The following is a 27,896-nucleotide window of genomic DNA, read 5'->3' on the forward strand; positions in this document are numbered from 1 at the left end:
ACAGACCGTAGTGGGCTCTGTTCTGGGATGGGGCCCAGTGTTCTTGGGGGCACAGGAAAGTAGGGCAGGAAAACCTCCCAGGAGAGAGGTCTGAGCTAAGATGGGAGGAGCAAAGCTGCCCTGCCAAGGGACAGTAGAAACTATGGTGCCTGGCAAGGAGGCAGGACAGGTAGAAAGGCAAGAGTAGCAGGAGCAGGGGCCAGGATGCAGCGGGGAACCAGAGCTGTAGGTGTGGGGCAAAGCTAGCAGGAGGGCCTGGTGCAGTGCATGCAGGGAGGGTTTGAGGCCACTTCATGGGCGAGGGCAGGGCAGGGCCAAGGAGGGCATGCAGCCTGGCACAGAAAGGAGCCTGGAGTGGGATCCTCTGGGTGCTGTCCCAATTGGGGCCAGGCTCAGCCCTCTGCATGTCACCACCTCACTACACCTCCCAGCCACCGTGGAGGGGAGACACAGGTAAAGAATAGAGACCCCAAGAGATAAGCTAGCTTGCCCAGGGCCTCCCAGTCAGCAGGCACAGGGCTGCTCATGCCAGCTCTGTGGCTCCAGGTCACACAACTTAACCCTGGCTGGGTTTTCATCCTGCCAACCTACTTGTTCCCTAGGGACTTTGGCCCGGTCCACAGTGTCCCCTCCATGAAACAAGGATCCTGTCTACTAGCTCACAGGGCTGCTCCTCTGGGAAGATGCTGCCCCTGGATACTTGGCTTCCACTGTGGGGTGCTGTGAAGACACAGCTGTATCTAATAGCTAGTCCTTGAGATGAAAGTCCTGGGAAAAGGGCAGATGTGTCTCCCCACCCCTCCCCCAGTCCAGCAGCCAGGTGGGTACCTGGTTCCTGAGCAGAAATTGTCCAACGACTCTTCTGGTAACCTTGTGAACAACTGATATATACATATGGTTTTTTGGGGGGGCTTATGTTTTTAAAAAAACCACACTAATTTCTCCTTGGCCCCTCTCTCCCTGAGGCTGAAACCTAGGTTACTGTGCAAAATATGCTCACATGCCCACCCCCTGTCTTCACCCTGCTCCCCACTGAGGGCCTGGGTCCAGGAGGCTGAGTTCAGCATCGGCGAGGGCCCCAGTCCTTGTACCCCCTGCCATGATTGCTGCATCAGTCTCACCATAAGCTTGCTGGAAATGCATAGGGTCGGGCAGCCTGACCCACATTGTCAGAGCTGCTTCCCACAAGACGTTCTGTGTGTGGAAGACTGGTCTAGAAGGTGTGTCAAGGAAGAAGGTCTGAGCAAAGGGGAGATGAGACCAAGAGCATGGAAAGGAAGGCTGGACCTGATATGGAACCCTGTGGGGCCCCAGGCCCTGCCTGGCCAGGTCTCCCCTGGCCTCTCCATGTCTCTTGGGTCGTTCACACACACACACGCACACACACACACACACACACACGCATGCACACTTCTGCCCCAGGCAGACAGAACATTCCAGTTCTCACAATGCTCTGCTTGCGTTTGGACCTTTGTAAATATACTTTCAACACCTGGAGTGTCTTCCCAGAACCTCCCTCTGGCCTTCAGGCCCCAGAATCTAGGTCATTCTCTTAGGGCTCCTCTTTAGCCTCCTATCTCCCCACCTGCACCCTGTATTCTCCCTCATTATATCCCAGATATGTATGGTGAGGACAGTGGGTGCTACTAGATCACAGAGAGGGAGTAGTCACCAGAGGCTAGGAATCAAGGAAAGGCTTGCTCAAGGAGTGTCCTGGGCTGAGGGTGGGAATTTCAATAAGGGAGGTCAAGGCCCAGGGAATGGCACTAGCAAAGACTCAGAGGCAGGAAAATGCCAAATCTGAGGTTGGAAGGCCAGGGTGCAACATCTTACCCAGACTTCTTTTTTTTTTAACCTTTTGCTTCACCAAGTTAATGTGTCTACCTTCTAGTTAGTGGTTTACCTGCCCTCCCCATCCACCATGGTAACCAAGCTCAAGCTCACTGCCATCAAGTCAATTCCAACTCAAAGTGGCCCCCATGGGGTTTCCAAGGCTGTAAATCTTCATGGAAGTAGATTGCCTCATCTTCCTCCTGAGGAGCAGATGGTGGATTTGAACTGCCCACCTCCTGGTTAGCAGCTAAATGCCTAATGTATTATGCCACCAGAGCTCCCTTACTCTAATAACCATCAAATAATATTTCTTTTTGTGTGAAACCTTTTTCTTAAATTTTTGCAGTAGTAGTCTCATACACTGGGAGCTCTGGTAGCGCAGTGCCTAAAGCACTTGACTTCTAACTAGAAGGCTGGTGGTTCAAATCCACAAGCCACTCCTCAGAAGGAAGGTTGAGCAATCTACTTCCATAGTGATACCACCTCAGAAACCCAAGGAGGGGTCGCTATGAGTCAGGTCCGACTCAACAGCACATAACAACAACAACAGTCTCATACACTAATTGCCCTTTTGTGATTGACCTTCACTCAGCATAATGTCTTCTAAGTTCATCCATGGTATGAGATGTTTTGTAGAACACCCAGACTTGTTGAAAGAACAAAGTAGAAACATAGGGGTAGCAAGAAGCCAGGCTGGGAAGGTAGATCGGGGAACCATCCTGGAGGGCTCAGGCCAAGAGCTGGCTCAGATAGGCTCAGAGAGACCCCCCCAGGTGGACTGACAGGGACACCTTAGTGGTTGGGAGGCAGGTGCTCTGCAAAGGAAAACCAGGAAAATGTAACTCTGTTGTCCAATGTGAAAGGCGTCTTTGTCCTGTGATAACAGCACACACCCTCCCCAGTGTGTGTGCCTCATCCATCTCCAGAGTGTGGAGGACAAAATTAACCAGCAGCACTGCCTACATGGAATAATCTATTTTTGTTATAATAATAATAATAATAATCAAAATGACATGTGTTGGTTTCCTCATAGAAATGAGAATGTGGAGGTGACTCTCTAGACTAGGGACTAGAAGACTTTTGTATAAAGAGTCACAGTCAGTGGTTTAGGCTTTTGGGGCTAGACTCTGCCATTGAAGCTGAAAAGTGGCCTTAAACAGACATAAGTGGGCATGGCCCATAGACTTTATTTATAAAAATAAATAAATGGTGGAAATGGGACTGAATGCCCCTTCATATCATACCTTCTCTCTCCCACTCCTCATCCTGGGCTGGTGGTGGGGTCCCCACCTCACCTGAGAGGAAGAAAATCCAAGAGAATGGTCCCCAGGCCATAGGACAGAGCTCTGGGATGGACCATGCCTCTGGAGGAGTCCTGGAGGATCAGGCCCAGGGCTGTCACCCAGGAGGCAGCTCCACAGGGCTCCAGCCAGCTGCCATGGGCAGGGAATCTGCTCAGCCCTCCACCTCTGGATGGTCACCTCCTGGACTGTAGGCCTTGTCCACCGTCCTCTCAATGATCCCTAGCACATGATGGACATTCAATATGTCCATGTGAAATGAGGGGCTAGTGAATGACTGGAGGGCATAAACCAGGGCCCAGCATAGGACAGGTGGGAAGTAGGTGTGTGGTGGGGTACGATTGAGTCACCAGACACCAGGAAAATAGTGTCTGAGATTGCAGGGAGCAGGACAGGTTGCGGGGGCCTCAGTGGATCCTCACACCCACTGTCACCCTCTCAGGCTAGGGCAGCTGTGGCAGGCCCAGGATTTCCAGGGATGCCCACCCCCCTCAGACCTGCCCAGAGAGCTGGCACCACCTGTGTGAGGAGCAGAGATTTGCATCAGCCACCCACCTCAAAGGCTCAGATCACCTGGGGCTTTGTTGGGTCCCTGCTGCATCTCTAAGCCTCCGTTCCCACCTCTCTGTTGGGCTGAGAGTTAAAGAGGGCGTTATCAAGTGTCATTAGGTTTCCCTTGAATTCCAGGTGCCGAGCCTCAGTGGTGGGTGGAGTGGCAGTGTACTTGGGAGCATCCTTCTCCTGCCTCAGTTTCCTGTCCTCAGATGAGGTCACCAAGGGTTCAGTGGAGCACTGTGGGAAAAGCTCTAACTCCAGGCTCAACAAACCCTGGGGCCGCCCCCTCCTCCCAGCCTTGAAAGGGGCTCAGGAGCTGCACCCAGTTCTTGGGAAGAGGACATTGAAAATAAAAAACAGAAGTCAAGCAGCCTTTCTGCTTGAAAACCAACATCAGCACATTGTTCTTTTTCAGAGAGAGAAACCCAGGTGCCCTCCATGCATGAGCTGGGCCTACCTGCCTCCACGACCATCCTCCTGCCCTCATTCCCTGACACATTGCCCCAGAACATTCCTGAGTGGGTGCATCTCACCCATTGTCCTACAGCACCCCTGTGCTATCCTTGCCAACAGCACCAGGCCCTCACTGCCCAACCAGGAGGCAAGAGTGGGACAGCTCCTGCAGGGGAGGTAAGTGGGGCCGCAGGGCTAGACCTAGTTATTTCCCAGCCCCACATTGGACATGGCCACCAAGTTCAGAGTCCTCAATGCAAGCCTGACAAATGGAGCAAACTCACTCAAAATGGTGCTCATTTTGAGCACGTACATACATAGCACTGACTGTAAGATTGTGCAGGACCAGGCAGTATTTTTGTTCTGTTGTACAAAGGCTAGCTATGAGTTGGTGCCAAGTCAACAGCACCTAACAACAACAACAACTACGTGCTTGAAAGAGCCCTAGTGGCTTAGTGGTTAAGTGCTCAGCTGCCAACCAAAGGGTCGGTGGTTCAAACCCACCAGAGAGCAGAAGAAAGATACGGCAGTTGGCTTCTGTAAGAACTACAGCCTTGGAAACCCTATAGGGCAGTTCTAGTCTGTCCTATAGGGTTGCTGTGAGTCAGAGGCAATTTGATTTTTCACTGTGTGCTTGTGCCATACTGACTCCTGGTGGTGGGAGGACTACAGACATCAGAAAGCCAGATCCCTGCCTTCATAGGGCTAATGTCTAATGGCAGGAAAGGTGGTATGTGGATTCACTAATACTCCAGCTACAGGCAAGCAAGGGGGCTGAGGAGATGGGAGTAGGGGTAAGATCAGACGTTGGCTTTGGGGTGAGGTACCCACCACCCTAACTGCATGACATTACGTCTTTAGTCATCCCCACTTCACCTCTCTGGCTCTCAGCTTTCTTGTCTATACAATGGGGTAATAAGAACCCCCTGCCTGGACTGTCTTAAGGACTAAAGAAGATGTTGTTAAAGGATGTCACCACCCGCTCCTGGTGCACAGACAGTGCTCAGTACAGATGATGTGGTTGTGATTATTATGAGGCACTGGGGAACCATCGCAGCTGCTTGACCAGGGCAATAACTACGTCAGACTAATGGCTCAGGAACCCCAGGCTGTAGTATTATCCAGGTCACAGAGACATTTCTGAGCAGCTTCTTTGCTGAAGAGTGGGCTTTTCTGCTCTGTTGGAATCGCCAAAGTCAACAGTTGAAGGGCCTGCCAGAGGCAGTCCATCCACAAGGTCAGACAAGGAGAGGTTCGGGGGCTTCTGGGCCCCAAGACCAGAGGCTACTGAGCTCCGAATCCAGAACTCAGGTCCCTGCTCTCCAACCCTCATGCTGCCTTGAGCCCAGGGAGGTCAGGCTCACTCTTTCCCTGGACAAGGCCCCTTTGGGGACATAGTCACTCAACTGCACAATGGCAGATGCTCCAAAGCCTTTGTGTAGCCTTGTGTGACTGCATCCTGCCCCCAGGGCCACTGGAGGCAGCACCTCGGACTATGTTTTCCAGTAGGTTCTTCTATGTAACCTCTATGCTCCCATTGCCTTGAATAGTGTGATAGCCAGCTTCCCCTCAAGGGGGCACTGTGTGAATCCCAAAGGGCCAGGAAAGACCAGCCCCATCTGGGACCTGCTCTACTTGTGACCATGGGGCTGCCAGCAGTTAACACCCATCCCTTCTGTCTCAGCAGAAAGACTGGGGCCTCCCCATGCCCAGCCTCTACCCTCCCTTCCTTCCCTGCTGTCTCTTTCACCCACCCTTCATCTTCTTTATCACCTCTTCTCTTCCTCTCCCCTCCCTTCCTCTCCTCTACCCTCAGACTCCCAAATAAATGGCAGGAAAGGGCCTCAAGGCCCAGTCTAGGGTCACTAGAGTTAGGCAGGAGCTGGGAGCTGACCTTGGTCCAATTCTTGAGCTGAGTGCTGCATTCCTGCCTTGAGTGGGCAGAGAAGGAGCCAACTGGGACCCCATGCCAGACCCTAACATCCAGGGGAGCCCAGGGGAGCCCAGGGAGAGGCTGAGCAGCAGATACTAGTAACCTCCTCCCCCTCAGCATCCTGCAGGGTACACTCAGCTCTGCCTAGCCCAGCTGTCCCCTGCATCTAGCCAGTCCTGCCCATCACAGCCACTGGGAGGCCTGGGCCTGGAGCCATCAGCCTGCCAGGGGCAGAAAGGATGCAACAAGGGTCTCTTCCTGGAGCTGGTGGAGACCTTGGCTCTGGACTCAGGAGGCCGCTGGCCGGCTGCCTGCTACCCCTGGGGAACTTCAGCACAGCCTTCGATGGAGTCCATGAGGAGCCTCCTCCTGACTTTGTGCCCTGCACTGAAGGCTTCGAAGTTGGGACAGTGACCGCTTGGGACCCGCCAGCTAGGGTGCCCTCTTTCCCTGGGTGGAGGGAATACTGTGGCCCTGCCCAGCCTAGGTAGGGGTATACCTGCTCCTTCTATCCCTGTCTCCTGCAGGCCCCCAGCCGCTCACACCTCTGGAATCTCCCTGGCCCCTTGCTGGCTCTCAGAACCTGCCCAGCTCCATTCCTCACTCAGCTCCAAACTGGATGCATGGCAGTGGGGCCACCTCCAGTTTCGGCCTTGCTGTGGACTGTATCAGGTTTTGGGGATCTTTGGCCATGGGCTGACCAACTGATCCTTAGTGTGGCCTCCGTGGCTCAGGCTCCAGCAAGTCTTCTTGGGGGGTATTCATCTGATTGGATTTTCCAGTTACTTAAGAATTTGTTTCACTCTTCTGCCTGTTTACTCCCAAAAGAATGTGAGTAATATCCACCAGGTAACCTCGAGAGTGGGTGGACTTACCTTGAGCTACACCCATGCCTATCCCTGATGGCTGTGGGAGACACCTGAGTATGGCTCAGCCTCTGGCTGTGTGTCTGGGCTGGAAGCCTGCCTCCCAGGCCTCTGTTCCTCCATGGGGAGAAGTCTTAGGGTGGAAGGAGAACCCATCAGAAGGCCCAGCCCAGAGCTGGCCCATAGGGAGCTCATAGGGATTGGCTTTGACCACTGTGGATGTCATTAATCATTATTAAACTGAAGCCCAGAGAAAGGAAGTGGCCCCTGCTGCCATGCAGACCCCTCCCTGTACTCTGCTCTGCCGGGTCCCACTTGAAGTCCCCTGTCATCACCCACTCACGTGTTCACACTGAGCACCTACTGTGTGCCCTCCACTGGGCTGGGCAGTGACCCCAAAGAGGCCTGCAGCTGAGGTCCAGAAGCCCCAGAAAATGCCTTGGCCCTGTCTTTCTTCCAGGGGCCCCTCCAGGAACCCAGGCCACAGAATGGACACTCCCAGGACATCTTTAACGACTCCTGAACACAGTCCCTACCCCCATGGCTCCTGCCGCAAGCCAGCAGTGCTCTACCTGCTTGCTGGGGCTCCCAAGAGTTGAAGGGCATTTTCTGACTCCTGGAGAGACCTTGAGCCCTCAGGGGGACTGAGCCCCCCCTGGACCCCAGCAGTGGGCACAGCCTGGCACATGGCAGCCTGGGGTCCTGAGGGCACCGTAGGGCCGAGCTCAGAGGAAGCTGGTCCAGGTGCCACTGGGAGTTGGCCCTTGGCCCTGGGCCCACACCACCTTCCCACTCCAGTGGGCGGGCTCTGGGTAATTTCCCCGGAACAGCTCAGCTGCTGCTGAACACTTCCCCAGCTCTTTATTACCCAGCACAGGAATCTGGGAGCCCGCAGAGCGTGAAATTAGGAACAAATGTGGAGGAGGTCTAGACAGGAACTCTGCAGGCCTGCTTTCTTGCTCGTGGGACGACGGGGCCCTTGGGCTTCCAGGTAGCAGAGTGCTGCATAACCAGACAGATGTGTTGAGGAGGGAAAGGCAGTTGCCTCTCCGTGAGCTCCGGAAGACACCAGGATGGGAAACAGGATACCTGGTGTCTGGGCTGGGCTCTGTCCTGGGCCCCCCAGGGCCAGCCACCCTTCCCAAACCTCAGTTTCTCCATCTGGAAATGAGCAGTTCCCAGCCCAGCTGCAGTGCAAGCCATCATGTAGTTGGACGGGTCCCTCTTCAAGCAAGCAGATCCTAGACCCCTCTCAGTACCATGAGCTAAGAAGCCCTCAGAGCTAAGGCCCAGGTCTGGTGCCTGGCAGGCTGGGCAGTCACTGAACTAGATAGATGGTCCCTTAGCCAGTTCTGAGTGTGCTGGGGTTGGTTTGACAGTTCAAAGCACCTCTGGGCATCTAAGGTGAACGGGGTCAGACAGGAGAATGTATTAAGCACCTGCTGTGTGCTCTGCCCCTGTGAGGCCCTGGAGAAGGAAGGGGAAGGACACAAAACAAATAGGCCGTGGAGGCTCCTTGCACCTTGCCAGGCAGATGAGGGGTGGTGTGGGGTGGAGGACAGAGAAAAATGGAAGTTGGAAAGTAAGCACAGAATGTGCAGCCCAGATGGCAGTGACACAGGGGCCTTGTGCCAGGGACGGTTGAGAGGGGCTGGAGGGGGCTGGAGGAGGCAGGTGAGGCCACCGTCTGGCTCTACAGCCAGGTGTTTCCCACCCTGTCCCTGCCCCAACACTTGGTCTTCAGGCCCCGAGACAAATGCAGCTTGTAAAGCGTCTGGCTGGAAGCACTGCGGCGAGACGTGGGCTATCTTGGGAGGAATGGCTGGGCCCCCCACAGACTCGGGGTGGGGGCTGTGCACAGAGGCCCCGCACCGCCCATTCCTGCAGCAGCCATGTGTGGGGACAGGGAAACGAAGCCGTTTATAAAGCTTTAAAGCTGTTTATGGTCCCAGGGGGCAGATCAACAATTCAGCACGATTCTCGCCAAACCGCCTTGGCTGGCAGTGCCGAAACTCCTGGGTGAGTGTGCAGAGGAATGGCCTGCGCCACACCACACGGGGCTGCCTGGCCCTATGCTGCCTCTGAGACTTTGCTCAGATTGTCTCTTCCCCTCAAAGCACTTTTCCTTCCCTATCCCAGCCTGTCCCAATGGCCATCCTTCCAGGACCACTCAGATGCCACCTCCTCTAGGAAGCTCCCCTTGGTGCCTCCCCCACCCACAGCCATCAGTCTCCAGCCTCCAAGTCCCCAAAGCCCTTGGCCTTTAACCCCATTTCTCTCTCAAGCCCTACATGGTGTGTGTGATGTGCATGAGAGAAGTCCTGGATGGCTTCCTGGAGGAGGAAGCCATGCTCAGGGCTTTGGTGGCAGGGCAGGATTTGGACAGGCAGAAGGAAGGGTGCAGCAAGAGCAGAAAGTGGCAAGAGCATGGGGCCAAGGAGGCTGTGTCGTTCTCTGGGGCTGCTCGGGGTTAACTATGGACTGATGTCAGGCTGGGGTGTGTGCGTCTGTCTGCCGAGCCTGGCACTCACCCCGGGCATTGCTGCCGCACGGCGTGCATGGGTCTGCAGAGTGAGCTGTGATGCTCCAGCTGGACAGGATACTGGTGTCAGAGCAGGGCTGCTGACAGCCCTGGGCACCTAGCCTGGGCCAGCACCCTTCCCAGCCGCCACCAGGCTGCTACGATGGGGGGCCAGGCCCAGAGGAGCCGTAGTCAGCCGCCAGAGCCATGTGGGCGGGGGCTGTCTCTGTCTCTGACCTGGGAGACCACAGAGGGAATAGCAGCATTGCACTGAACACGGCACGCCTATGTGTCGTGCCATCCTTGATGTTCTCCCCATTTTTTCAGCAGGGACCAGGACTCAGAGAGATAGGGCACATGAAGACTCATTCTTACAGCTCACCAGAGGTGAAGCTCCAGTCATCCTGTCCTTGAACGGGCACCTGATGGCCCTCCAGGCTCAGCTCCAAGTCTCAGGGAGCCCCTGGACAGAAGCATGGGCCCTGGCCCCAGTGGTGTGCCCTTCGCTGAGGTCATTGGTGGGTGTCAGGGAGGGGGGCAGGGGAGAGTCCAAACTGCCAGGGGCAGAGAGTAACCCTACACCTGGACTCAGCCTCTCCAGATCCCGGTGAGCCCCTCATTGATAGCTGGGACTGCCATTCTCTTTTTGCGGTGCAGTTATCAGAACCCCACTTGAGATGCTTATTCAAAGAAATGTCCACTCTGCAGACATCAAAGGGAGGGTCCTGGAGGCCATGTCAGTCTCGGCACCCATTCCAGTGTCCTGCAGGGACTGGCCAGGGTCTCTGAGCCCAATTCCATTTCCCAGGAGGGAGAGCTGGCTGGCCCAACCTGGGGTACACATCCACCCAACCTCAATAATCTCTGGCTGGAGGAGCAGCAGCACCAGCAGCAGGCTGGCTCTGTGGTGGGCACAGAGGAGAGGGCCTCAGGCTAGGCAGAACTCAATCTCCTCTGGGGCTGTGTTTCCATGTAGTCAGAGGAGGGGCAGGGACAAATCTCTGCTCAAGTTGTGATGGCAACAGCAGGTCTGGCTGGGACCCTGACTTCTTAACATCCTGAAGAGGCCTGGCCCTTGGTTTGCCCATCTGCAAATCCGTGTGGCCAGGCCTCACAGGGTGGTGTGGGAGGTCAGAGAAGGGGGCCTGCCTAGCAAAGGGGAAGGGACATTGAGGACAGAGTGCCCTTTGTGGCTGGGGACCTGCTGCCCTGGCTTCTGGCTATGTGTGGGGTTATACTGGAATGACAGGGTTTGGGCAGCTACACCACCTGGGACCACGCCAGCCTTTTTTGAGCCTCCATGTCCTCCTTGTGAAGTTGAGGCCACAGTGCCTCTCTGCCATGGAGACTCAGGAAGGACACATGGGGTCGTTTCTGCTGTTTTTCCCACTGCTCTAGGTGAGGCTGAGCTAAGCCCCCCAGGGCCTGCTCAAATTGGTATCACCAAGACCCAAGGGGGTTTGAGGCCAAGGGCTGAGCTGCCCCTCACAGAGCTGCCTGCCCTCGCCTCCCCTCCAAGGAGAGAGTAGAATGTATCCAGACAGCAGGCTGGATGCCTAACATCCCACCTCAGAACCCCCACCCCAGCTCCAGCACCCCAGCCCAACACCCTGGCCACAGCACCCCATCACCTTGCCCCAGTATCCCCACCCCAGCACCCTGGCCCCAGCACCCCAGCAGCCTACCTCGGCACCCTACTCCAGCACCCCCGCCCCAGCAAGCCAGCCCCAGTACCCCCACCCCAGCACCCTGGGCAGTATCCAAGGCGGTGGCCAGGAATGCAAGGTCCCTGGGACTTCTCCATGTCTGTCTGTGTGTCCTGGACAGCATCTTCCTTTCCCTGATTCATCAGACTGTTTGGATCTGCCTTCCATCTGTCTGTCAGGGTCAAGGCTCCAGTCTCAGCTTTGTCACTAAGTCTCAGTGATGCCAGGTCCCTCCCACCGGGCCTCTTCGGCTTCTCAGCAGTGTTGTTAGGGTCCCTCCTAGATCCATCATCTTCCCGCCTGGCTCTGGAGTCTCTGATCCGTATACATTCCTGGAAGAGGATACATCAGCCCAGATTCTGCAAGTCTTTGGCAAGATTGCCCAAAAATGCTAAACATGCACGCCATCAAGCTCTATCTACACTACACATTTCCATAAGAACACCAGTCAGGAACCAGCACAAACGTGTGTCCACAGGACCCAACTGGATGAGCCAGACCCTGTGCCCGGTGGAGCACAACCTGGCTGTAAAAGGGGCAAAGTGGCTTTTGAGAGATCCCAGACATATACGGTATGTCTAGCTGTAGACTATACCTGAGTAGTGCAAATGGTCAGTGCACTGGGATACGAACCAAAAGGTCAGCAGTTCCAGTCCCCGCACAGACACCTGGGAAAAAGGCTTGGCAATGAGCCATTGAAACCCCCTCTTGACACACATGGGGTTGCCATGAGTCAGCATTGACTCCTTGGCAACTGATTTTTGTTTTGTTTTTAATGAAAAGATGGAGCTGGGCAATGGCTACTCTGACAATGAGATGGAGAATGATGGGGTACTTCACCAAGGCTGGGTCAGGCTGGCAGCACAGAACCCACAGGCCCACCCAACATCACTAAAACAGGGACAAGCAGACACTGGGGACCGCAAAGTGATGCTGTTGGAAGCCAAGCTCTGCTTGCCACTGTGAAAGACACAACACTGTCAAAAGAATGTGTTAAATACCACCATGAGGAAAACCACCAAACCCAAGACCTAGAACATTCTGTTAAGAAGATAAAGGGCCTGGGTCCTCAATAAACAACACAAGCAGTTTAAAAAAAAAAAAAAAAAAAGGAATGTGACTAGGAACCAAACTATTCTGGGGTGAAAACACCTTGAGAGATGGAGCAGCCACATGTGGCTGGTTTGAAATAACCCTAAATAAATTGATTTGAAATAACTGACTACAAAACATGGTTTTGGAGATGGCTGGAGAGAGCTGAACACAATCTGGGTGTTTAGGGGGAAGTCTTCCTGGAGCAGACTCACATGTCCTGGGTTTCCTTCCACAGGCTCCAAAGGCCTTCTCAACCCTGCAAAACAAGCAAACGAACAAAGTACAAAAAAACGGGATTGGGACGTTGAGGCAGAGTATACAAGAGCAGGTTCCTTTGGGTTTGTGAGAGCTGCCAGTTGAACTTCAGGAGTTTTGCAAACTGGTTGTTAAGACCTGGGTGGCTGGAGATTGGCCATGGCAAAAGTACTGACAGCATGAAGAAGGGCAGCAAGGCCCACACATTGGGGACACATTGTTCTAGCCTCTCTTCTTTGTGTTTGCTCCCTATTTTCTATAATAAAGAGTTTCCAGAGGGCATCCCTTAGGGCTAGAAACCCCATTTCTAAGAAGTTATCCTGAAAAAAGTATTGAAGGTAGGTCCTGTAATTCAACCCATTGCCATTGAGTTAATTGTGACTCATAGTGATCCAATAGTACAGAGTAGAACCACCCTCATAAGGTTTCCAAGGCTGCAAAGTGTTATAGAAGCAGACTGCCACATCTTTCTCCTGAGGAGTGGCTGGTGGGTTCAAACTGCCAGCTTTTGGTTAGCAGCTAAGCACTTAACCACTGTACCACCAGGCCTCTTCCCCTATAATTCAAGATGCCTCCAATGCTGAGCTACAAAAGTGCTTATTAAAACATTTGAAAAATGGAAACAACTTAAGTATCCAAAAGGAAAGGTGGCTGGGTGGCTCTAACTGTTAAGCACTCAATGACTGGCTGAGAGGTTGGCAGTTCAAATTCATGCAGAGTTGCCTCAGAAGACTGGCCTGGCAATCTTGCTTCCAAAAGGTCACAATCTTGAAAACACTGGGGAGCAGTTCTACTCTGCCCACATGTGGGCGCCCTGAGTCAGCATTGACTCAACGACTAGTAACAATGATGATAACAAATTCACTCAGAAGTAAGGGTAGTTCCCAACTTACAATGGGTTCCATTCCAATGACTCTGTGTAGGTTGGTTCTAAAGGAAGTCACATTCCTCATTTCAAATTAATGATGCTTAATACAGTACCAAATGCTGAATAAGATCATGCTATAAGCCTGGTTTACAATGAAGTTGGAGTCCTAACAGCTTTCAAGAGGAACAGTTCAATTGTGGTGTGTCATTAGAGTTGAACATTGCCCAATCTATCTTTTATGACTCCTGACACTGATACAGACTTCATTGTAGATCTGGCCGCAGCCAGCTGTATGGCAATGTTCTGAACAATAAATCATAACATTGAACATCGGAGAGTGAATATCTGAGATGATGTCAGCAAATAATGTGCTGCAACACTGTATGTAGTACGTAACCAAAGTTAAGATGTACAAAGAAAAAAGGATGCTTACAAGTGTAGTTCATTGTAACTCGAATATGTTGTAAGCTGGGGACTACCTGTATTCCGTATAGGCAGAAAAAGCAAAATAACAGAAATGGGCCAGTGAAATTACACAATGGATTACTATGAAGCAGTTAGAGATTATGTTGCAGAAGTATCTAATGATACGGAAAAAGAAGGATGATCTTGCTAGGTGAAATAGCAGGTTGGGAAACCATATGCTCAACTTTGATTGCATTTGGGTACATTTCAAAATGCAGGAGCAATGCAGCCAGGCTGGAAGGATGCTTGTTCATTGAGAGTGTGCTACACTGATGGCAAAGATGCCCACTCACGGAACCCTCTCAGAGGCTCACTAGAGTCATATTATTAGCTCCCCCTTTCATAGATGTGGGAACTCTGGTAGCATAGTGCCTAAGGCATTTGACTGCTAACCAGAAGGCTGGTGGTTCAAACCCACCAGCCACTCCTCGGAAGGAAGGTTGTGCAATCTACTTCCGTAGTGATACTGCCTCGGAAACCCAAGGAGGGGTCGCTATGAGTCGGGTCCGACTCAACAGTACCTAACAACAACAACATTTATAGATGTGGAAATTGAGGCCAAGACCTGGCAGCTGGCAGTGGAATTTGGCCTGTTTGCTTCTCTTGCCTCCCAGGTGCACGTCCTGGGGTGTTTTGTGTCCCTCTTTAGGCTTGGTTTGTCTGGGTATTCGGAAATGAAGCCGAGTGCCCCTGAAGCTGGGAAGCACAGACTGTAAGGCTGGAGGTGGCGTGTGTTGCAGGCTGTTGATGGAGAAGGGGGCGGATGACAGCCGGGACTGTGGTCATCACCGGGGGCATCTTGGCGACAGTGATCCTGCTCTGTATCATCGCGGTGCTGTGCTACTGCCGGCTCCAGGTACCCGGGAGGAGGGGGCCAAGAAGGCCACGGGGTGAGGCCAGAGAAGAGGGAAGGGGCAAGCCAGTTCCAGGGCAAGGAAGGGCTGAGGGGGACCAAGTGGGCTTGAGGTATGGGGGCAGGCCTGGGATGGGAGAGGGAGCAATCCGGCCCCAGGTATGGGGTGGTGGAGAGAACAGCTAGAACTCCATGTGAGGGCTCCATGATGTCTGCTAGTTGCCCCACCCCTGTATCTCCCATGAGGGAGGCTGCTTAGGCTCAAGGAGGGGGGGCTGAGTCAACAGCCCAGCGCAGAGCAGGGGCTGCCTCGTTTAGCCCTCCACCCTGGCACTCAAGGGCCGCTGATGCCACCACATCTTCCTAAGAGGGGAGACGGTTTCCAGGCAAGGGGCTGGTAGTCACTCAGCCGGCCTCTGCCTGCAGTACTACTGCTGCAAGAGGGACGAGTCGGAGGAGGACGAGGAGGAGCCTGACTTCGCTGTGCACTCCCACCTGCCGCCGCTGCACTCCAACCGCAACCTCGTGCTGACCAACGGGCCGGCCCTCTACCCAGCAGCTTCCACCTCCTTCAGCCACAAGTCCCCACAGGCCCGCGCCCTCTGCCGCAGCTGCTCCTATTACGAGCCGCCCACCTTCTTCCTGCAGGAGCCCGAGGACGAGGGTGTGCGCAACGGCGGTGAGCGTGTGGCCTACAAGAGCATCAGCCAGGAGGACGTGGAGCTGCAGCCCAGCACCTTTGGAGGCCTGCAGGCCCTCAACCCCAACCGCCTCTCGGCCATGCGGGAGGCCTTCTCCCGAAGCCGCAGCATCAGCACTGACGTCTAAACGCGCACACGCTTGCCCGCCTGCCACGTCGAGGTGCCATGGAGCCACCCTGGCCTAGCTGGCCCTCCTGGCTTCCCTGTCTTCAGGGAGGCCCAGGCATGGGGGGCTCTGGGCCCCACGCTCAGGGGCTCCCAGGCTCCTAGCAGGGGTAAGGCTCAGTGAGCACCAGCGTTGGCAGGGGTAGCTCCTGGGGTTGATGAAGGGACAGGAGATGGCAGAAGGGCAGCATCCCGAGTACAGCAGGGGACTCTAGGCTCTTGACCCTGAGGTTGTGCGGCAGAAAGGTGACTCCCATTGCACCCCAGCAGCTCAACCTTCTCTGGCTGTTCAGCTTGGTGGTGTCCCTCCCTCCTCAGGCTTCCCACTGCTTCCAGGGAGGCAGCCATGATAAGCCCAGAAGCTCCTTCAGCACAGACCTCCCTGTGACCATGAGCAAGTGTTCCACCCTCCACCCTGATGTTGGATGCTAGGGGCCTCTCCCTCTCTCTCACATACTCACATGCATGTACACGCTCACTCTAACCCACACTCAGTCACACATACTCACAGGCACTCACGCACACAGTCACACACACATGCACCCACACATAGTCACACACAGTCACACACACTCACGTGCACCCACACATAGTCACACACATTCACACACACAGTCACACACACTCACGTGCACCCACACATAGTCACACACATTCACACACACAGTCACACACACTCACGTGCACCCACATGCAGTCACACCATTCACACACACAGTCACACACACTCACATGCACCCACACATAGTCACACACATTCACCCACACAGCCACACACACTCACGTGCACCCACACAGTCACATGCATTCACACACACATATACTCAGTCACACATGCACACACATATGCACATACTCATGCACACATTCACACGCTCGCACTCATACAGCTCACATACTCATTTGCACACACATGTGCATACACACTCACACACTCTCTCAGCTTCAGGCCAGGCATCCATCCCAGCTGAGGCTTGAGCTAGCCTCCTTCCAGATGCACAGATTCCCATGAAGTTTCCCTGGGCTGCAGGGGAAAGCAAGGGGCACCAAGCAAAGGTGGAGGCTATGCCCCAGTCCCCTGAGTGCGTCAGCACTAATGCGCACCCCAGTCCTCAGCCCAAACATGGCCACCAGGTTGGGGGCAGAGCCAGGAGCCAAGAGAGCTGATCCATGAGGTCACCCTGAGACTGGTCACGCCCCACCCCTGGGCCTTGCCCCTCAATCCTGTAAGATTCAGGGGCCTGGACTCAGAGAGCTTTTCAAGCTCTAGTTCTTACCACTCCCTGGAGGGAGGCAGCCCTGTGGCACCCTCCGCGTCCCGCCACTGCCAGGCCCCAACCAGCCAGACTTATACTCCCACATGAAGGCTCTACCTGAGCCCTCTCTCAGACAAGTTCCACCTGGGATGAGGTCTCCCCGAGGATTCTGACCCCACTCCCCAGCGCCTTCCTTTGGCTCAGGGCTGATGCTCAGTACCCCCCAGAGAAATGTCCTAAACCCAGGGGTCCTGGCCCAGGACATAGCTCTCCCCCATCCAGCCAGCAGCAAGATTCTCTCTCCAAAGCATGGGACCCCTTCTTCTGGGCCCTGCTGTGGAGCCTCAGGATGTGAAGCCCCTTTTTGACCAGGGAAAGTGGACTGAGTTCTCAAGCTAAGCCAATTGCCTAAAGACAAGCTTTGGGGGTAAGTGTCGATCCCTGAGCCACAGGCAACCTGAGTGGGACACGTCAAACCTCTGATGAGTTAGGAAATGCTTGAACATGGGCAGAGTTAGTGAAGACTTAGTATTTTTGCCGTTCTCGATTTTTTTTCTTTTTTTCCCCTTTCTTCTTCCTTTTTCCTGCTTCCTTGGTGTGGATATGCTAACGAAATTCATCTTGGAATTCATCAAGCCTCACCCACACCTAATCCTCTGTCCACTCCCATTGAGTTTGTTTCTGTTGCATTAGCTGGGAGGGTGGGCTGGGTGGGGGTGGGGGCCGGGCAAGAGGTGGCACTCCCTGTGGCTGTTCCATCCTGTTTCTTCTTTCCTTTTCTGGTCTCCATCCTCTCTGTATAGACACACAGAGCTCTTTGAAATGGAGTAAATGCCCATCCTTCAGAATCTAAGCTCACTCAACTAACTCCACCTCGGGGTTTTTGGATATGCAGACACATGAGAAAGAAATAAAGTTTCTCTCCAACAAGACAACCTTCAGAGTCTTCAGTTGGCAGAGGTCCAGACAGGCTATACCTTCCCCATGGCTTCTGGAGGTTCATGTCCAGCTCAATGCCAGGCACGAGTGGGTCTGTCCCCTGGGACTTAGAAGGGTGCTCTGGGAGCAGCCAGCAGAGCCAGAACTGTCCTCACATGCCCTGGGTGGCCTTCCGTTCCTGGGAGCCACCACTGACACTCTGGGTTTCTGGGGAGTAGGGTGTGAGTGGCAGGCTGGTGACCTTGGACAAGCAACTGAGCCTCTCTGGCCTCAGTTTGATCACCAACCAGAAAGGATAATAGTGCAAACTGAGGGCATACTCAGTATGTGCCAGCAGCACACTCTCCCTCCTCTTGACACCCTCCTTGGGGGCCCTCGTCCTGTTCTTCAGACAAGTCTAAGGTTCATGTTTGGACTCCCCCAAGGCCCCCCAGGTCTCCCACCAGCTGATAATGGGCTCCAGGTTTCGGCCCAGCTCTGACTCCAGTGCCCTTACACCCCACTCCCCTCCCAAACACCTCTCCTCTTGGCTGCATTTCTATGACTACTCCCTGAGACTGTCATCCCCAAGGCAGACCACCCCCAGGTCCTGCCCTCCAGGCCTCAACAAATGTGTCTCCCCACCTGGTGGGCCTGGGTCTCCATCCCCTGTGGCCGCTGCCACCCTCCTGTCAGAAGCACCAGGCCAGACGCCAGAGCCATAAATACGAACACTTTATTAACATACACAGATGAGTAGTGGTGGACAGTGGCAAGGGCAATCACTGCTCCTTCCTAACCAGGTATGAGAGAGGCCGCTCTGTGTGACATAAAGAATGGCAGTCTCCTGTGCACAGAGTGCTTCCTGTAGGGACGAGGATGGAGGAGGCTTGGTAGTGAAAGAAAACTCCAGAAGGTCCACCTAAACTGGATTAGGTGCTGTGGCAGCATCTTTGGATCCCCTTCCCCTCTCCTCACTCCAGGGCCCTCCAGGAAGAGGGGACAGTTCCTAGACAGGGGAGGGGACTGTGGAGGGGTGGGGTGAGGTGGCAGTCACCTCCACCTGTGACTTGGGGCCCTGGGATCTCTGGGTGGGATGAGTGCTCAGGCAGCACCCTGGCTGGGAGGGTTGGGACCTCGAACACATAGTCCTCACACCTCTATGTACAACTTCCCCTAGTTGGGCGCAGCTCTGTGCCCCCAGAGAGGGGCCTGCTGGCACCCAGGGCATTCCCTCCTGGACCAAGGGAAAGGCCCTTCTTGTTGTCGAGGCTCAGCGTCATGTCTGTGCAGCCCCGGCACCCTCGGGAGGTTCTGGGAGGGCCCAGCAGGGCAGTGGCGCAAGCCTACGAGTGGGCAGGCCTGCAGGAGCGGCAGCAGGCCTTGCTGTAGTACCAGTGGCTGCACAGGTTCACCTTGATGGCCAGCACACAGTTGGTACCTGGCTGGTCCTGGCAGCTGTCATCTGGGGAGGGGGCACAGTGGAGGGCATGGGCATCAGGAGTTGGCCAGGGGTGACTGCTCCACAGAGCCCCCTCCCACCTTGCAACTCTTCCCTCAAACATGCAAAGGCAGCCAGGCTAGCTGAGCACCTGTAGACAGGTGGGCTCTGCACCTTGTTTCCTGCCCCATCACACCCACCCCCACTTCTGCTCTCTACTCTTCTGCAAAACGGATGCCCCTTCCAAGGCCCTCTTCCCTGCCCTATATTCATTGCCAGGGTCCTGCCAAGTGGTTGGTCTGTGTCATGGGAAGAGGATGACCCATGGGCAATATTTGGGGGAGGCTTTGATCTCATATCCCCAGGACCCCACATGGGTCCTCCCACTTATTACATCCACAAAAGAACCCTTCACTGCCCCTGCCCTAGCGCCCATCTCAGAGGCTGGCCCCCTGCCCCTCTGTCAGATGCTGGAGCTAGAGCCCCCGTATCAGCCCCTCCCTCCCATGTGCCCACCACCAGCAGCTGGGGCTGAGCCACCCTGGATCCCTGTCCTCCACCTCGTGAATTGAGATGCTCTTTCTAAAGAGTAGGTCCAACCCCAGCTTCCCCAGACCTTCAGTTTCAGCCTCACTGCTCTCCTTCCACCTTCCACTCCCAGCCAGACTCCCAGAGCACACAGGAACACTAGCCACTGGGATGCTCCCGGGTCACCATTGCCACCTGCACATCCTTCAGACTCTGATTATGGCAGCACCCATCTGGGAAGCCTCCAGGCCCACCCAGCCCCCACTTACCAGGAGGCTCTGTGGGGCACTGCTGCAGGTCACAGGTCTGCTTGCCTACGGGCTTCACCAGCGGGTCACAGCCTCGAACGATGTCGGTGCCCTGGTAGCACTTGACGTCACGCATTCTCACACCCACCCCACAGGTCTTGGTGCACTGAGGGGAGACAGCGGGGCAGGCCTTGGCTGAGGGGCGGGGCTTGCCTCAGCTAAGGGGCAGGGTTCCGCTGAGGGGGTTGTTTATCCAGGAGATGGAGGTGTGGGGCTTTCCACCTGGATGCCTATCCTGCCACCCCATCCACTCTGCAGGTCTTGGAGCACTGCAGGGAGACAGCGGGGCAGGCTCCAGGCTGAAGGGGCACAGCTCAGCCAAAGGGGCAGGGCTCTTGTCCTAAATGCTCACAGCTGAATGAGGTCTCACCCTGCCACTATGACCACCCACCTTCCGGGAGCTGAGTTTCAGCTGACAGGGGGCCTGGGAAAGCTTGTTGGAAACCAGGAAACCCGAAGCTCAAAGCGGAGCTGTGAAGAAGGGAAAGGGCACTGGCTGGAGGTCAGGCCTGAGTGCTGTTTCCACTGCCACAATTTCCCCATCTGTGGATTCATTGTCCCGAAGTCCCCTGTTTCCAGGGGTCTGTGATGCAGTGGGCTCAGGGGCCCCGGGGGCAGGAGACAGAAGACAGTGCTGGGTTCCAACTCCAGCAAAAAACCATGTTTGTTCTGGGCCAATTAAACACATCTTCTGTAGCAAACCCACCCCCAGCCTATCCAGATGTTCCCCTTGGAAAACCCCATGGAGCTGCCCAGAACACCAGAGACATCTGCTGACCCCGATTACCCCACCATCCTCCTGCCAAGATCTGCAGGCGGTGGCTGCCTCGTGCTTCCCCAAATGGTGACCCCACATCACCCTCAGTGTCTCCACATCACCCAGTGTAGCTGGGACCTAAGCCTCAGCTCCCTGAGGTGGGTGGGGTGAGAGGCACCACCCAGGTCCACCCTCGAGTTCTAGTTGCAAAGGCAGAAGGAAAACTGATTACGACTTGGCAGGAGGGTTGCCACCCCCCCTGCCCATTCTGAGCTACCGGCCAGCCGGATCTAGAGGTGGCGAGAGGCCAGAGGACAATCAGCCCTTGGCAGGCACCACAGGAGCCTCTGGACAAGGAGCCTCTGGACAGGCCCCTGGAGGCCAGCCCTGGCGCCTGGCCCCTGTCCCCCAGGTCTGGGGAAGGAAGGAGCACTCACGAGGAGAAGCAACCCCCCAGGCCTCCTGACATGGGCTCTCCCCCTCCTCTCAGCTACCTTTCAAAGGTAGGCACCCCACAGTACCTGCACCTAGGAGGTCCCAGCTCCCCATAGCTGCTCCTCACATCTTCTAGAGCCAGCACTGCTACAGGTTTCACCCTGGCACCTCAGACCCTCCAGCCCAGCCAGGCCTAACGGCATCCCCTCCACCCTCCTCTCCTAGCCTGTCACCGTTCCAGGAGGGAAATTTCACTCTAGAGCCACAGGACTCTCCCAGGTCACTGGTAGGTTCCTACTGTCCTTCAGGCCCAAGTTTAGACAGCACCCCCTGTGGGGAGATGTCAGCCCAACCCCTCTCCTCTCACCAGGAACTCCTTCTGTGGATCCCCATGGAATGAATAAAGCAGTGAGTGCTCTAACTAGAATAGACGTTTGTGGCAATGGAGGAGAGAAGAGCATCCATTCAGGGAAGGTCACCTAAATCTCTCTCCACTAAGGGTGTGAACTTGAGGGCAGAGGCCCTGGGCCACTACGCTGTGAGAGGGGCATCCCCAGAGCAGCACAACCTCAGAGATTCAGAACCTCCACCTAGAACTCTTGCATTTGGAGTTTGAGCAACCACCCACCATAGGGTCAAGACCTTCAAGGCCTGGGCGTCAGTGTCCAAGGCCCCATTGAAGAACATCACAGTTGAATCTCCTGGGCACCAGTCAGATGTGCCAGCCCTGTCTTGTGACCTCAGAATTTGGAGTTGACCAATGAGGAAGCTAGAGATGTGGTCACACAGTCAGGACACACAGTGCAGGCACCAGGAACCCCTGTTCTCCCTTACCCACAAAGGCTTCACAAAGTCCACTTGGGCCTCCCCACCCATCCCCTCCTGAAAGCTTATGGCATCAGCACTGGGTGTGCAGTGAGGGACAGAACCCCATGGATGACACTGCTGCTAAGGAGCTACGGAGGAGAAAGTTGTAGTGTTTGATGTGAATTAGTAAAAACTTGAGTCTAGACATGACTGCCTCCATTCTGGAGGAAAACAGTTGGGGATGCTTACAAGTCCTAAGGAGCCCAGAACCCCCAGAGGAGGCCTCTTCAGGAAGGAGGAGAGGCAGAGGGAAAAATAGCAGAAGGTTAATTGGCCTATCTTGCTCAGCCAGAGAACTGGATGGGATAGAGTTCCTCTCCCTGGCCCTCATCTGTGAACTGGGGGCTCCCCCCCCCTCTCTTCAGGCCCCACCTTGAGTCCTTGTCCTGGAATCATGGGGATGGGCCTGGTTTGGGGCCTCCTCTCATTTTGCAAATTCCTCACCCACTGGGATCTGACTTGGGAACAGTGGACTTGAGTTCTAACCTCTGTTACTCCCACCATGGGACCACAATCAGGCCAGGTATCTCAACAAGATCCATCTTTCCTCTGTGAAATGGGGAGAAAAGGCCCCTCCTCCTGGTGCTGCTGGAAGGGGAAAGGAGACCCTCTGGCCTCTGGACCCATCTGTACAGGGTGACGAGACCCCCGCTCATCTCACCCAACATTCTGAGGCTGGAGGATGAGTCATCTTTGGGGTCAGGCCTTTGTCAGTAGAGTTTCAGCCTTTCCAGCTACCCTCTGTCCTGCAAGGTCTCAACCCAGTGCACACTTCCAGCAAACACATTGTGTCTTGATCCCAGTGGCCCTGCCTGCACAGTGGCTCTTGGAGATCAGGGCCATGTCTGACTACTCCCAACACACCCACAGCATCTAGCCTGGGATCTGTCTCATGGCACATCCTGGATGCACACATGCCTGAAAGGCTAAAGGCAAGGCCCAGGAGAGCACTACAGACCTCCTAGAGGTGAGATCAGAGGAGGCTTCCTGGAGGTGGCAGCTCTGTGCTGCCCTTGGGAGCTGGGCCGATTTGATTGAGTTGGGGAAACCCTGGCAAAGGCTGATGGGCCCTCAAAGAGAGGAGGTCTGGTGGTGGGATCAGAACACAGCTTGGTCTCAGCAACCCCAAGGGCCGTGGTGCTCACCTCTGACCAGGGGCTGGTATACCACTTGAAGCAGGGTCTCTCAAAGCACGTGCTCTCCTCAGGAGGCTTCTTGGCCAACCCGCACTCAGGGCCGCTGCGTGTCTGCGGCTTCCCATTGGCCAGCTCCATACACAGCACCAGCCGCTTCTTCACTCCCCGCCCACAGGTGGTGTTGCACTGAGGTAAAGGGGAGGGGCAGTTAACACCAGAGGCCACAAGGCCAGGCCCCAGCCCCCATCTGGCTTGGTCAATAGTGATCAAGGACCAAATGCTTAGATGAATGGCAAATTGGCTGCAAGTGCTTGGGTCCATAACCATTTCGCCCAAACCATTGATGTAGCCAAAACGGATTTGGTCAAAAGCAATTTAGCAGGAAATTATCTGTTTTGAGGCAAAATGGTTAATAACAATTTGGCCAATCATGATTTGGCCAAAAGCAATTTTACCACCAACAGTTTAGCCCAACTTGGCCTAGGGAACTAAGATCAGCCTGCACAAAATGGCTCAAGGCAACCTGGTGGGGAGCAAAGTGACTGAAATGTCAGGTTGGTGATGATGGGGTGGCGGGGAAGGCAAATTGGTTGTGACAGCTAACAGTGGGCCCAAAGCAAACACAACCCAATTGGCCTGTCCTTGGTGGCCCATCTTTAGGGAAGTTGGGAGCCTGAGATAAGGACAATGTCTATTCCACACATACCATTGAGCACGTGCTGATTTTTAGACTGGGAGGTTCAATGGGTATTCCTCTTCTTTTTCAGCTTTTTCTACTTCAAATCAATTTTTAGTGAATTGTGCCCTCATAACTCACAATTAATTCATCCTTCTGACCAACTGTCATTTTGGCCAATTTGCTTTCAGCCAAATTCTTTCTCCAAGGAGCTCTGGTGGCATGGTACCTAAGGCGTTTGACTACTAACCAGAAGGCTGGTAGTTCAAACCCACCAGCCACTCCTTGGAAGGAAGACCAGGCAATCCCCTTCTATAAAGATTCACTGCCTCAGAAATAAAATGGGGGTTGCTATGAGTCTGAATCAACTTGATGGCAGTGAATTTGGTTTGGGTTTGGAAATTCTCTCTCCAGCCCATGGTCTCCTGGGCAGGGAAGGCCAGGACACTCACCCGCTCCCAGTCCTGGGCCAGCCAGTGGGCAGGGCAGTTCTTATCCCCACAGGGGTGGATGGCCAAGGGCTTGGTCTCCATCTGGCACTGGGACTCAGGCACCACCCGCCCATCGCTAGTCTTGCAGTACACATGTCGGATCATGCGCCCCTGGCCGCAGCTCCCACTGCACTGCAGGGAGATAGAGGCACGGGGCTGGAACATCATTCCTAAGGGAGAAGAATGGCTTCCCCAGTGCGTAGGAAGCAGTTGCCATGGTAACCACATTTTAAATAACATTTTCTGTTCTAATTACAGAAATAATACATGCTGATGAAAAAACATACACAGAGATAAACGGGCCTAAAGAGCTCACTCATGAACTCACCACCCAGGGGCAACCCCCTAAGCATCTCAGTATCTCTTCCAGACAACAGAGCTGCAGGGCAAAGGCAGAGGGGTTATGGCATGAGGTCACCATGGTGGCCACTTGTGCTAGCCTCCAGGCTCTGATGTCTCATCACATAATGAGGAGAGAGGCCAGATACAGGAGACTCTCTGAAGGGAGACTAAGGTGCAGCAAGACAGTCATCACTCAAAACAGCCCAGTCCTCACCGGCCCCCAGTCAGAGACAGTCCACTGGCGATCACAGGGTGGGCCTGTGCAGTTCTTCTCTCCAACCGGCCGCGTGCTGGGGTCACACAGTCTCTCTTCCTCTGAGCAGCGGATGTCTCTGGTCACCACGCTCCGCTCCCCACACTTGGCTGGACACTGTGGGAGCAACGGGAGGCCAAGGTCATCACTGCCCCTGTGCACGTAGCTGGCCACGCACCAGGGTGCTCGAGTCCAGGCTGGGTGCAGCTCACCTCGGACCACTCAGACATCTCCCATTGCGGCCCGCAGGCCGGGTTCCGACATGTCTTGCGCTCCTCGGGCCGCACGGCCTCGGCCGCCTCACACAGGTCACTGTACACGGAGCTGTCGAAGCCCGGCGATAGCATCTTCCAGCAGCGCACTATGCGGAACTGAAAGCCCTCACCACAGGTGCGTGAGCACTCACTCCAGCTGCTGGTCTCCCACCTGTTGGGCAGGGGCAGGGCCTCAGCAAGCTGGACCCAGACCATGGCCTTGCCACCCTAGGGATGCCCTCCCGGCCCACCTGGCTCAGCTAGGTGGCAGGAGAGGGCTTTACAGGGTGACCCCTCACCCCCAACAGAGCAGCCTGTTGAAGGAGCTGGATGCTGCCTCCTATGGCCCCTTCCAGCAGAGGTGAAGCAGACCCCGCCCCCGACACTCTGGGCAGGGTCAGTGCTACCTGGGCTGGCACTCCCTGCCTGCGCAGAACTCATGGACCGGCTCTGGGCGTGTCAGGGCATCGCAGTAGTTGTCATCCACCTCAATGCCATCATAGCGGACACACATGGCATATGTCGACATTACCCCTGGGTTCAGAGGGAAGGGGCCATATGGTTAGCAAGCAGCAAGAGCTTTGGGGGGCCAGCAGAAGCTATGTGGCCTTGGTATGGGGGCAGGGGGTATAGGACAGTAACCAGGGTATGGACCACTGGGAGAGTCCAGTGTGGACATCTCTGTGGGTCTGAACTTCCTCCCTGCTCACATCTCAGGGTCTGACCACCTCTCTTTACATCCCACCCATACCTCACCCAGGCCAGGCTGGGTTCATTGGTCATGTGACCTAAACTTTGAATGAACTCAGATTGGCCGATGCAGAGGCAAATACACGCAGGGGGCAGTGATCTTCATTCAGCACCTGCTTATCCAGAATCTATTATGGGGCTGGCCCTGCTGGGGGTGAGGGAGTCAGTAGGGACCCAGACCCCACAAACCCTGTACAAACCTCTTGCAAAGTTAGTGAGAATGGAAGAGGGTGCGTGCAGGTGTGCTGGTGTGTGCTCATGTCTGTTAGAGAGAGGCGGAGCATGCCTCAGCCCCCTGGGATGTTTGAGACAATGAACATGCCCCTGTAGGGGTGCCAGTCCCCAGGAGGATCGATTTTTCCCCATCAATGGAAAGCCCCAGCCGCCTCACTTTCCTTCCCAGCAGCGCCTGTCTGAAAGCCAGCCATCCTTTGCCTCTGCAGGAGCCAGCCCTCCAAGGAACGAAGCAACCCTGGAAGTAGCCAGTATGGGGGTGTTTTTTTCCATAGAATGGAGCCAAATTGCAATTGGGCCCCCTCCCCTGACAGAGCTCATAGGTATAACCTTTAGCTTCTCCTGGCAGGTCTGCTCAGAATATTCCAGGACTCAGGGACACCAGCCTGGGGCCCAAGGGGACATTCTTCATCTAGAGTGGATATGGGCAGGTCTCCATCAAGATGGGCTGGAATTCAAGCCCCAGCTCTGTCTCTCCTGGTGGTGTGCCAGGGACACATTGCCAGACTCCACAGGCCTCAGCTTGCTCTTCCTCAAAAAGAGAACACCAGTGCCCGCCTCCCAGAGATGCTGTTGGAATTGCCAGCCATCTGCACCCCTCTTCACCCCACCAGTCTCGACAACCAAAAAAAAAAAAAAATAACCCAACCCGTTGCTGTCAAGTCAATTCAAACTCATAGCAACCCTATAGGACAAAGTAGAACTGCCCCACAGGATTTTCTAGGCTAAAATCTTTACAGCACCTGGTGAGTTTGAACCACTGACCTTCTGATTAGCAGTTGAGTGCTTAACCACTGTGCCACAGACACTTTTAGCCACAGAGCCCTTTCTTTGAACATGAGTAATCAGGGAACCCCAGATATGGGTCAGCTGGGCTGGGGCTGCTCAGCTACCGCATGGCTGAGGCTCCAGATCCCTCACCCACAGTGCCTCTTGGGTTCAAGAAATGGGTAGCAAACTACTGCTTGAGAACCAAGTGTCCAAAAGAACTGTCCTGCATTTCTATTGGTCCAGGAGAGTCTCTCAGAGAAAAAAAAAACAATGCCCTTCTGTGACTAGACAGTCCCCAGAGAGGGTTTCCCCATGTTGATCTAATAGCTCTTGGCATAGGGACTTGGGGCCCCAGCTGGGATGGAGCACCAATGTGTCCTGTTGCACGCTGTTGGGTACTTGTAAGACATCACATGCCATGTAAGGTTTATAAGCCATCATGCACCCCACCCCCAGCCTCAGTGTCCTGTAGCCATCAAGGGCACCCACTTAGAGGGTGTCCGTCTGTCAGGTAGTCAACCAGTTTAATCATGCATCCAAAGTGTGAACCCTGGTTCCAGCACTTCTGCCAGGCACCATTCTGAACCTGCTTGATACCTCCTTCAATGATGGGGAGCTTACTCCCACCCCTGGACAGCTTCCTCAAAAGGAGATAGCTTCCTTTCCTCAGAACCAGAGCTCTTTTTATTTCCTTCTTTTCTCTGTCCTACTTCACACTGTGGGCCTCACACTCAGACACAGCTGCTCCTCTTGTGTTAAGATGTGGGCTTGTGTCCTCCCTGGGGATGTCTTCACCCAGGCCTGGCACCAGGCCTGCCTTGTCTGGAGCTGTCTTGGCACTGTCACCTCCCCAGCAGCATATGTGGGAGGCACAGGGAATGCCCCAGCACTCTGGGACAAAGCTGGTGC

At 54.8% G+C, this 27,896-nt stretch overlaps 2 protein-coding genes across 2 annotated transcripts in view; one reads left to right on the forward strand and one right to left on the reverse strand.

Moving 5' to 3' along the window:
* The first annotated feature begins 14,614 nt into the window (after window positions 1-14,614).
* Window positions 14,615-15,532, forward strand: FAM163B (family with sequence similarity 163 member B). The gene is made up of 2 exons (XM_007954304.2): window positions 14,615-14,707; window positions 15,131-15,532. Exons 1-2 carry the CDS (start codon window positions 14,615-14,617, stop codon window positions 15,530-15,532), a joined length of 495 nt encoding a protein of 164 aa, XP_007952495.1.
* A 3,558-nt stretch (window positions 15,533-19,090) lies between these two features.
* ADAMTSL2 (ADAMTS like 2) overlaps window positions 19,091-27,896 on the reverse strand; it is a 49,432-nt gene continuing 40,626 nt past the window's right edge. Inside the window, exons 12-18 of the mRNA XM_007954305.2 lie at window positions 25,640-25,766; window positions 25,191-25,404; window positions 24,940-25,095; window positions 24,345-24,515; window positions 23,226-23,402; window positions 19,983-20,127; window positions 19,091-19,209 (exon numbers count right to left, since the gene is read on the reverse strand). Coding sequence (XP_007952496.1) covers window positions 19,091-19,209; window positions 19,983-20,127; window positions 23,226-23,402; window positions 24,345-24,515; window positions 24,940-25,095; window positions 25,191-25,404; window positions 25,640-25,766 — 1,109 coding nt within the window. The remainder of the gene's footprint in view (window positions 19,210-19,982; window positions 20,128-23,225; window positions 23,403-24,344; window positions 24,516-24,939; window positions 25,096-25,190; window positions 25,405-25,639; window positions 25,767-27,896) is intronic.

This window comes from Orycteropus afer, unplaced genomic scaffold (assembly GCF_000298275.1).
Source record: "Orycteropus afer afer isolate SDZICR_OR568_19922 unplaced genomic scaffold, OryAfe1.0 scaffold00456, whole genome shotgun sequence".
NCBI lineage: Eukaryota > Metazoa > Chordata > Mammalia > Tubulidentata > Orycteropodidae > Orycteropus > Orycteropus afer.